This window comes from Manis pentadactyla, chromosome 8, assembly GCF_030020395.1.
Source record: "Manis pentadactyla isolate mManPen7 chromosome 8, mManPen7.hap1, whole genome shotgun sequence".
NCBI classification, from domain to species: domain Eukaryota; kingdom Metazoa; phylum Chordata; class Mammalia; order Pholidota; family Manidae; genus Manis; species Manis pentadactyla.
The window spans coordinates 87,945,582-87,958,042 of record NC_080026.1 but is presented as its reverse complement, the minus strand read 5'-3'; the positions used below and the strand labels follow the sequence as shown (position 1 = coordinate 87,958,042).

The 12,461-nt window shown below is 31.9% G+C and overlaps 1 protein-coding gene across 4 annotated transcripts in view; it reads left to right on the top strand.

Moving 5' to 3' along the window:
• Positions 1–12,461, top strand: part of CTNNA3 (catenin alpha 3) — a 1,667,940-nt gene that overhangs the window by 1,545,111 nt on the left and 110,368 nt on the right. For all 4 annotated transcript variants that reach the window (XM_057505911.1, XM_057505908.1, XM_057505909.1 and 1 more), the window contains exon 15: positions 2,558–2,739. In XM_057505911.1, the coding sequence (XP_057361894.1) occupies positions 2,558–2,739 (182 nt within the window). The remainder of the gene's footprint in view (positions 1–2,557; positions 2,740–12,461) is intronic.

The window sequence follows — 12,461 nt, the reverse complement described above, 5'->3', positions numbered from 1 at the left end:
CAGTAAAGAATGCCTCATTGATCGACTCTTCTTTTCATAAGGTATTTATCTGCAGCATGCAATGCTGTTTGAGACCCTTTTACCCACAGATAACTTCTTCCAAAACTGGCGTCAATCTTCTCAAGTCCTGCAGCTGCTTTATCAACTAAATTTACTTAATATTCTACATACTTTATTGTCATTTTAACAATTTTCACAGCATCCTCACCAGAAGTAGATTCCGTCCAGGAAAGCACTTTCTTTGCTCATCCATAGTAAGCAATTTCTCATCCATTCAAGTTTGACAATGAGATTGCAGCAGTTCAGTCACATCTTCAGGCTCTACTTCTCATTCTAGTTCTGTTTCTATTTCCACATCTGTAGTTGCTTCCTCCACTGAAGTCTTGAACCCCTCAAAGTCATCCATGAGGGTTGGAATCAACTTCTTCTGTGAATGTTATATTTTGACCTCTTCCCATGCATAATGAATGTTTTTAATGGCATCTAGAATGGTGAATCTTTTCCAGAATGTTTACAATTCACTTTGCTCGGATCCATCACAGGAATCCCTACCTATGGTAGCTATGTCTTATGAAGGATATTTCTTCAATAATAAGACTTGAAAGTCAGAATAGTCCTTGATCCTTGGGCTGCAGAGTGTATGTTGTGTTAGCAGGCATGGAAACACCATTCACCTTCTACCTCTCCATCAGAGATGTTGGGTGACCATGTGTGTTATCAACAAGAAGGAATATGTTGAAAGGAATCTTTTATTTCCTGAGCAGTAGTCTCAGCAGTGGGCTTAAAATATTCAGTAAACCATGCTGTAAACCCATGTACTAACATCCAGGCTTTGTTGCCTCATTAGGGAGCACAGGCAGAGTAGATTCAGCATAATTCTTAAGGGCCCTAGGCTTTACAGAATGGCCAATAAGTATTGGCTTCAACTTAAAGTCACCATGTGCATTAGCCTCTAACAAGACAGTCAGCCTCTCCTCTGAAGCTTTGAAGCCAGGCATTGACTACTTTCTAGTTATGAAAGTCCTAGATGGCATCTTCTTTCAATAAAAGGCTGCATTGTCTACACTGAAAAATCTTCTGTTTTATGTAACCACCTTGATTACTGATCTTAGCGAGATCTTCTGGGTGACTTGTTGCAGCTTCTACATCAGCATGTACTGCTTCACCTTGTTCTTTTATGTTATAGAAATGGTTTATTTTCTTCAAGAAAGTTTCCTAGCTTTCAATTTCTTCTGCAGATGACTCACATCTCTCAGCCTTCACAGAATTTTAGAAAATTAGGGTCTTGCTGTGGATTAGCCTTTGGTTAAGGGAGTGTTATGGCTGGTTTGACCTTTTGTTCATACCAGTAAATCTTTCTCTGTATCGGCATAAGGCTATTTCACATTCTTATCATGTGTGTTTTCTCTGGAGTACCACCACTTTTGATTTCCTTCAAGAACTTTTCCTTTGCATTCACTACATAGCTAACTGTTTGGCACAAAGTGTTTAGCTTCTAGTCTATCTTGACTTTTGACATGCTTTCCTCACAAAGCTTTATCATTTCTAGCTTTTGATTTAAGGTGACAGATATGTAACTACTCCTTTCACTTGAACATTTACAGGCCATTGTAAGGTTATTAACTGGCCTAATTTCAGTATTGTTGTAGAAATAAGGAATAGGGAATCCTGAGGAGAAGGAGAGAGATGGGGGAACAGCTGATTAGTGGAGGAGTCAAAAGATGTACAACACTTATATATTAAGTTAACTGTCTTACATGGGTGGGGTTCATAGGGTCCCAAAATAAACAGTAGTAACATCAAAGATCACTGATCAAAGATCACCATAACAAATATAATAGTAATATAAACATTTGAAATATTGTGAGAATTACCAAAATGTGATACAGAGACACAAAGTGGGCAAATGCTGTTGGAAAAATGGCACTGATAGACTTGCTCAGTGTAGGATTGCCACAAACCTTCAGTGTATAAAAATAATGCAATATCTATGATACACAGTAAAGTGAAGTTCAATAAAATAATGTATGCCTATATAGATATGGTTTATAAATGTACACTCTTACTGTTAACTAACGTATATTTGATGTCTGTCTAAGTATCTGTCTGAATACATATACATACATAGGTAGACATAGTCTAATTTCAAGATAAATTTTGTTATACATCTACCTCTTGAAACTCAATAGTACAGTTAAATAAAGTATATACTTTTCTAACATTTGTGATCTATTACATTAAGTTTTAAGCAATTTAAAATTCTACTACATTAGAAATTTGAGAAATCCCACACTTATATTTAGAGTAAATATATCAGATTCTAAATTATACTTTGTTATCCTCAAATTTAACATTGTGGTCCTATAGCAAAAATTATTTTCATATGAAAAATTAAACCTGGAACAATTGGATTATTTTGCTTAAAAAATATTATACCATGTCTCTGTTTTTAAATTAACAAGTTCTATGAACATCCTATAATTGACCACTTCTTCCTAAAATGTTTTTTGACATAGGACAATTATATATCTAATTATCTCATTATCTCATGTTTTAGGCTAAGATGACACAATTGCCTGAGGCAGAAAAGGAAAAGATTGCTGAGCAAGTTGCTGATTTCAAGAAAGTAAAGAGTAAACTAGATGCTGAGATTGAGATATGGGATGATACAAGCAACGATATCATTGTTCTGGCCAAGAAGATGTGTATGATCATGATGGAGATGACAGACTTCACAAGGTAATTATGTGGAAAATGATGTGTAATATTTGTAATTATTAGAATCATTTGTTGTATTAGTGAAACATCTAATTTCTCTGAGTGGCAGGTGGTAGAAATCAAGTGGTAAGAGAAAAGCAAATCAATTAGAAAATTGTAGGTGTATAGTACTAGAGGTTTTTCTAAACAAATATGTCAGAGTTTCTCATGAACTCTCAAGGAATAATTATAGAAACCAGTTTACAACGCCACCCCTTCAGAAATCTTCCCTGTGTATCATACTAGCATATTACTACAAAGAAATTGGTAAATCAAGTTATGGTTTTTATTGGAGCTATCTGAATGGTTGATTTCTATAGCTATGTAATTTTAGTTACATTGACTTATCACCAAGATTACTGATACATTTTGCTAATGAGATATTAATTAGATATATTTGAAAAAACAATGATTTAATGATGTGCTTGAATGAATTATACATTAAAGGTATATTCTAAAAGTAATAAAATGTTTATTACAGCTTCAAAGTATTATTTTATAAAGCTAGCCAAAGAGCAGTGAAATACATAGTATTTGCACTACCAGTTACTAAAATATACAAAACTCTTTAACATTTAAAATAATTTAGCCTTGATGTAATTGTAAAAGCCATAGAACAGAAGAATACTCAGAAGCAGACCTAGTATACTTAGGAAACCATTCATTTATATCACCTTAGATTATACACAAAAATAACTTTTAAATGAGGTGATGAAATAAGTGTAATTTTAGTTATAATAAATGGAAAAAATGTATATGAATCTTTTAGTCATGAGACTTAGAAATAAGCTTTCTAATCATATATAAGCTTTTTAAGCATTATAGACAAAGGAAGAACTCATAAAAATGATTAAATTTAACTACACTAACAATTCTGTACATTAATAGAATATTGCAAACAATATTGAGACATAGATGGATAATTGGGTAAACAATTATAACAAAAATAATGGAATGAAATGTGAAGTCATTTATATACAAAAAATACTTACAGACATAAAAAGTTAAAAAAACATATATCCTAGTAGATACGGACAAAATAAACAATATGGACAATGAACAAAAGATATGAGCAGATAATTCACTAATTTCTACCCAAAAGACATGACCCATAAATATGAGAAAAATATTTAACCTAAAAAAAAATTAAAGTATCTTTTAAATTTATAAAATTGGCAAAAACTTTTAAAATAGTCTTATGTTGGGTATGGTGATGAAAATAAATATTAGTATAAGCCTATGGTAATTTGGCTATATAATCTAAAAACTTTTAATATATTCTATATCTATGTATTTAATTGTATATATATCTATATATCTATATTATATATGTGTAGAGATATATAGACTGTATCTATGACTACATATTATATATGTATAGAGATATATAGACTATATCTATTCTATATATATGTATCTAATTATATATATATGTCTATATTATATATGTGTAGAGATATATTATATATGTATAGAGATATATATGTAGATATATATATATATAATTTCTTAAGGGATACCTTTATCTTTTGTTTTAACTGAAATATATTTGACATATAACATATACATTTAAAGTGTTAAGAATGTTAATTTGATACATTTATTCATTGTAATATGATTGCATTGTAGTGATAATTAACACCTCTATCACATTACATAATTATCCTTTTTTGTAGTTAAAATAATTAAGTTCTAGTCACTTAACAAGTGTGATGATTAAACGATATTGTTGTATGTATTCACTGTACTGTGCACTAGATTTCCAGGGCTTATTTACTAAACACTGTTAAGTTTTACCCTTAAACAACATCTGCCCTATCCCACCGATCCCTATCCCCTGGTTACCACCATTTTATTCTGTATTGTTATAAGTCTGGCTTTTAAAAATTTCAATAGATGTGATATTATACAGCACTTATTTTTCTCTATCTTACCTTGCTCAGCATAATGTGCTCAAGGTCCATCCATGTTTTTGCAAATAGCAGAATATCCTCATTCCCCCTGGCTGAATAATATTCCATTGTATGTATGTGTGTGTGTGTGTATATATTTACACACACACACATATACACAAGTATATATTTATATACACAGACATATATATTGCTTAGGTTACTTCCATATCTTAGTTATTGTGAATAATGTGGCAATAAATATAGGAGACCATATATCTCTTCAAAATCATTTGAATATATATCCAGAAGTAGAATTGCTGGATCATATGGTAGACCTATTCTTCATTTTGTGAGGAACTGCCATTTGTTTTATATAATGGTTGCACCTATTTACATTCCCACCAACAGTGTATAAAGGTTCCCTTTTCTCCACATCTATCCCAGCACTTATTATCACTTGTCTTCTTGATGACAGCCATTCTAACAGGTATGAGATTATAGTTTTGATTTGCATTTCCCTGATGATTAGTGATATTGTGCAAGGAATACCTTTTAGATATCAGTTTTAGATATCAGTTTTGTTTGCCCATCTTTTCAAACCCTCTATCATAGCTTACAAATGCCTTTTAATTTCCTTTCATACACAGAATAATTCATTTTTAGCCCATTGCTCAGTCTCTGAGAAGATTCTGAGAAATCTCTCTCTCTTGTTCTCTACACATATATAATATAGACATATATAACATAGACATACATATGCTTCTCTATAGAAAACAAAGCTATAACACAATGGCATTGAGTAGTGATTACATTTTAGTAGTTGGAGATTGTGGGTAAGTTACTTTTAACCTTCATTTTCTATAATAAATACATATTCATTTAAAAAAATGCATCATTTGGCTATAAATTAATCCTAGGATAGTGACAGTTGATCAAATTTAAGTCACTCCCTACAACGTTTCCTAAAAATTAAGACCAATAAAAGCACAAATAAAACTTTAAATTTTATCAGCTTTCAACATTATTAAGATACAGATAATAGTGTGAATTATAAATTACTTTTAAATACAAAAATGTAAACCAAATTCCAACAGAGATACCGCTGGTATTCTGTCATTGCCATAAGCCTATGGGTGTGGAGAGCGGGGATTGAGAGAATTAAAACAACCAATGGAAATGGGAGAAGTGTGAGCAGGTGATTGATAAAACAGAGAAAAAATTGGACAAAAATAAAAACACCTGGTACTAAGTGCTGAAATACTGAACATAGGTCTGGGACTTGGCATTTTACAAACGACTAAAGAGAGAAGTTAAAATAGAATGGGGCTGGAATTGGGAACTTTGGAGAATCTTCACTTTTGAGGGAAAAGGAAATCTAGAAAGGAAACACTAAAGGTATGTACCAGTGGCTGAAAAGAAGAACTTAAATAGGAAATACTAAGGAATCTAGAGAAAGGAAGTAAAGCCACACATATGTCATCCTCTCCTTCTCTACCACCACCAACATGTAATCCATTAAGGAAAGTATCTTTCATAATAATTATGGAAGAGAGTGTTCTTGGTCTGAGAACTCTGCCTTGGAATAGGAAGATTCAGACTGACAGCATGCAAAGTGACTGTAAGAAGATACAGAAAATGAGCCTACCTCTGGGCATATACGCAAAGGAAATGAAATAACTATCTCGAGGAGATAGCCACACTCCCATGTTCACGGCAGCATTATTCACAAAAGTCAAGATGTGGAAACAACCTTAGTGTCCATAGACAGATGAATGGATAAAGAAAATGCACACATACACTATGGAATATTTTCCAGCCATAAGAAAAAAATCTTGCCATCTGTGGCACATGGGTGAACCGGGAGGACATTATGTTAGGCAAAATATGCCAGACAGAAAGATTAATACTGGATGGTATCATTTATATGTGGAATCTTAAAGAAAACAGACTCATAGAACAGAAAGTAGAATGATGAGGGGTGGGGTAAATGGGGAGATGGTCAAAGAATACAAACTTTCATTTATAAGATGCGTAAGCTCTGAGTATCTAATATACAGCATGATACTATAGCTAATACTACTGTACTTACAGCATACTTGAAATTTGCTAAGAGAATAGATCTTACACATTCTCACACAAAAAAGAAAGTATGTGAGGTAATGGATGTGTTAATTAACTTGATTATAGAAATCATTTCACAATGTATACATATATCAAATCATCATTTCATGCACTTTAAGTATATTATAATTATATTTGTGAATTTTGCCTCAGTAAAGCTGGGAAAAAAGTGAAAATCAAAACAGTTCATCTGATGAGACCCTTCTATCTATAAAATAAGTAACAAAACACTCCATGCTGAAATAAATTTCAAAAAAATAAAGAGTTGGAAATTTCAGAAAATCAAAAACTAAGGAGAAATGAAAAACAGAAATGAAAGGGATGAGGAATGCAATGAGGTGATAGAATCAAATAATAAAAAAAATTCAAAAATCACAAATTATAAAGTGTCCAAAGAAAAATAAATTCAAATAAAAATACTATAAAGGGCATTTAAAAAAAGTAGGAAATTAAGATATATTAAGGGAATAACTTTGAGATAAAGAAATATATATAGAGAGAGACAGAGAGAGGCAGTTAAGTGAAACCAATGGAATAATAAGAATTTATGGAAAGCAATCCTTACCTCCACAAGGAGGTATATTTAACCTATATGATTTAATTTCTTGTGATTATCTCCATATCTTTAAACAATTTATGCTCTAAGATATAATTTATTAACTTTTCCCACAAATGAGAATTTAGGTCACTTACGATTGTTGACCTTCTTTCTCCTCCCTATTACTTAGTTTGATTAATTAATGAACTTGATATTTATTTTCAGTTTTATATAAATATAGTCCTGATAGTATTATTTCATTCATAATATGCACCTTGTTATGTGTATGTTATATTTCAACTTCCCACAATGTATGGTGAAGAAATGCCCACTCTTACTCTTCCTTTGGCTTCCTACTATCCCCTTCTCTGTATCTCATTTATAGCCTGAATTCTCTCCACTACAGCTCTTTTAGCATTGTTAAGATAGGTAATATTTTCACTCTTCTCAGAAATTAAATCATCCATGCTTATTCTATAGGTTGATTCTGAAAGTGACAATTAATAAATAACATTTTCATTATTATAACTGATATAATCAGCCTAGATAGGAAACACACATGAAAGAAACATTTCCAGTAGAAAGCTGAATTAGAGTTGAGACATGGTTTAAAGTGTCTTGAAGACAAGACATGATGAAAAAAACCTAAGTTAAGAGAAATATTTTAATATTGGCTTGGTAAGTGGGGCAATGACTTTTGTCAGAAAAGAACAGTGTATATGATTAGAGTGTATATATATTTATAGGCAGAATCTAGAGCTGGAAGGAAAAACAATCAAAGACAAAGCCATGAGAAACAAATCTTTTAAGAAGTAGGCCATGGAAATAGAATCCCATAAAGATGGACCACTCAATTGATAAGAAAATTTGCCATGCAAAGGATTCTGGACCATAGTAAAGGGAGTTTCAGCAAATGATCACTGCATTGTTTTACTTAAAGAGAGTTTAATTAAAATGAAGATTGAAAAGATAATATAGGTTTGACAATTCTCAATTTATGGGTACTTTTGTTTGAGTACCTTCACTAAATGGTGGAGGGCTTTTATGGAAGCTGTATTTATATATGTTATTTACTTTTATATAAACCTTACTAAAAGAGGTGGATGAGGGAACAGCAGATGAGAAAATAAAGATACTCAAAGTAGTAACTTAAAGGAAACAAATGACCACAACAAGATTTTGAGATTTCTGAATACTCAACTATACTCTAGGTTGAAGGGAAAGAGGAAATGGGGAAGAAAAGAATGAAACTGTAAAAGGGGAATAAAAAGATACGGACAAAAAATGAGATAAAGGGGCAGAGCATATAGAAACTGTAAAACAGGGAAACAAACAAACAAACAAACAAAAACAGATAAAAAGATAAACCTTCAGGAGTTTACATGGCTGTTCCTTCTAGTCTTAGCTGGAATATCCCATCATAGAAGCCTTTCTTGGTCATCCAGTATAAAGACTTCCCTCAACCTGTCTCTTTCTATATGACAAGATCGTGTGATTTTCCTCTTAGCAGTTTTCATATCTTAGATTATCTAGTTCGTTTGTTTATCTATTCCCTGCTCTATATCCTTGACAGACTCTAAGGTATATGAAAGTATGAAACTGGACTTATTTATTGTTTTATATCCAGAACTTATAACAGCCTAAACAGTATATATATATATAAAGTAGTTGTATATATACATTCACATGTATATATACATAGTATTATATAATTTAAAGTAGTTGAGTGAATTAAAAATTTTAATTAAGTTAATTAATTTAAAAAATATTTTAATTGAATTCAGAAGGAACCAGGAATAAACAAACAAGCAAAAACCCAAGGAAACAAAAAACAGTGCAATAAGCATGATTTTAAGCTCTCAAAACCTACTGTTTCTTTTTGTTCCTTATCCCTTATATAGATCCTAAATGTTGAGCACTAAGATTTTAGTTTTAATGCCCATATGGCATTTAGTGGAGACACAGAGGGGACCTGGAACTGACATCACTTGAAAAGCTTAAAGCCCTGCCTCTAAATGTGAAACTAGAAATACTGCCATGGAAATTTTTTAAGGAGAAACAGATAGATAATTTTTTCCTTGTAGTTTGGGTCAATAAAGATTATCTTTAAGAAATAGATACTCAAAGTCTATGACCTATTAAACTGATGGATATCAAATTACATAAGAAATGCTACCTTTAAAGAAGAATTAAGATGTAAGAAGCAATGGTGAACAAACAAATCAGAAGTATGTTGCTATATTCAAATAAGCCTTGGCATGAAAACAATAACAACAAAAAAGACTACTTGTAGTGACCACACTACCCAGGGAACCTGTAAACTTTGGAGAGATCAGAGTTAAAATGGCCTACCTTTATAGCCAGGGAAAATTTAGAAGTATTAACTTTATACTTTTTATTCATAAAGAATGAATCTAATGCCTTTTTAAATGTCTAAGGGAATCTCTAAAATAATGAAGTTTTCATAGCAGTATACAGAATTAGTGTAGAGGGGTTAGAAGTTAAAACTAAAATCTTCTGCCCAGCAAAGAAAACCAATGAAATCAAAAGGCAACCTATTGAATGGGGGAAGATATTTGCAAATTATATCTCTGATAAGTGATTCTTATCCAAAATATATAAAGAACTCATACAACGCAACACCACAAAAAGAAAAAACCCAAATTAATCCAATTAAAAAATGGACAGATGATCTGAATATACGTTTTCCAAAATGTACAGATAGCTAATAGACACATGAAAAGATGCTGAACCTCACTAATCATTAGAGATATTCAAATTAAACCCATAATGAGGTAGCATCTCACACTTGTCAAAATGGCTACTATTAAAAATACAAAAAATAACAATGTTGGTGAGGGTGTGGAGGAAAACTAACTCTTGTGCACTGTTGATGAAAATGTAAACTGGTGCAGCCTCTGTGGAAAACAGTATGGAGGTTCCTCAAAAGATTAAAAATAGAAATACCACATGACACAGTAATAAATTCTAAGAATTTATCTAAAGAAAACAAAATCACTAATTCAAAAAGATGTATGCACCCCTATGATTATTGCAACATTTTAAAAATAGCCAAGATATGGAAGCAAACTGTCTCTCAATCAATGAATGGATAAAGATGATGTTATATATATATATATATACATGCACACACACATACATACTCCACATAATGGAATATTACTCAACCATGAAAAAAATGAAATCTTGGTATTTGCAGTACATGGATGGACCTAGAAAGTATTATGCTAAGTGAATAAGTCAGACAGAAAAAGAAAAATATCATGATTTCACTTATATGTGGAATCTAAAAAGTAAAACAAATGAACAAATAAACAAAACAGAAATAGACTCATAAGCACAAAAAACTGATGGTTGCCATAGGGGAATGGGTGAAATAGAAGAAGGAGTTAAAGAAAGATAAACTTCCAGTTATAAAAGTAAGTCATGGGGATGAAAGCAGAATGTAGGGAATGTAGTTAATAATATTGTAATATCTTTGTATGGTGATTGATTGTTAACCACACTTATTATGGTGAGCATTTCATAATGTATGGAATTGTCAAATCACTATGTTGTATACCTGAAACCAGCATAATATTATATATCAACTATACTTCAATAAAAATTTAGAAAATGGAAAAAATAGAAAGGAAAATGTGAGGTACATATAAAAGTGCAAATATGTTATAAATCATGATAGATCTGTCAGTATTCCTAATAAATAAATATGCTAAGTTTAGTAGTTACGTAACCTATAAGTACAGGTGACAAAAAAAATGTATCATTTAACTTAAAGGCATATAGGAATCCTTTTTTTCTAGGAACCATGGGAAAGAGGAGGAAAACTCTGTCTCTAAAGAGAAAGGGAGTATATAAATAAAGGGATGGAGTTTGAGGAAATAAATGCCTAGTGGCTTCTATTTGCTGGGTAATGTCAATTGTGGACTATGAAAAAGCCTGAAAAGACAAATGTGGAGTGAGAGTTTGTGTAGAGAAAGAGAAAGAAATGTCTGAATATATAAAAAGCAATCAATTAGGAAAATTATTTATTCATTTATGTCTCATCACCCACTTTGAAACTTAAAATATCTATTAGGAGCAGAGTGAACATATTTTATCTTTATGTGTTCAGAGAAAACTAGTGGATTGGATTTACCTAAATTCCTAGGATGGAAAGGGATTTACAATAGGATTCAAGGGGTTGAGAGAATTCACACTGCTAGAAAGGATATATTGAAATGAAGTTGGAAAGGAGAGCAAAAGGCGGGAAGGTTAAGGATATGTCACCAGCACGTGGTGAAGATACATACTTCAGTGTTGTTTTTCCCTCCTTGCATCTGTCTTCCTCCTAAAGGAATTAATGTTTTATTGTCAAGTTGGAAAAGGGTGCTGAAATATGACTTTGTAAAGGATGCTCAATGACTTTGAGGCTGTCATAATCTGTAGCTAGGGTATTAGAAGAGGATTCGCAACTCCACAGAGTGATAACTTGTTGGAAAATAGATACTTCATGTTTTGCAAAAGCTAAGCAGCCCAACATTCTCACAATCTATAGGTGTCACTGCCGAAGGCATCCACAGAACAGGAATATTGTAGGTTCAAACCGCACTGAAGGAATTGAGTTTTATACTCTGATAATCTTTTGCACTTGAACTGGTTCCAGATTCAGTTTAATTTCAGTTCATATAAACTGTGTTACATCTCCGATTGTTTTGAAATGGATGAAACCTTATTTTTTACTTTCAATCCTGTTTTAATAGTTTTTCTCAGATACACAATGTTTTTGAGACTTAAAGTTAAGACTTTTATATATAGGCTATCCCTTAGTTCCACCCCATATCTTTCACGGTAGGTGTTTTAGCCTGTTTGTGATGGGGCCTGCGAGAATGGGGGATCAGAGCTGCAGTGCAGTATTTATCAGCAAGCGGTCAGCTGTTTGGTAGCAGTATGCTTTCTGTTCCACATACAGATTTTAAATAGCTTTATGCATTTTTAAATAATAAAAAGAAAAAAATAATAAACTACCTTTTCCAAAATGTCACTGAATGCTGTTTTCTCATTTTCTTCAACTACCATTTTATTATTAATAAGAGACAAAATAATAGTAAAGTGTGACAAATACTTTCTATGTACTACACTATGGTGAA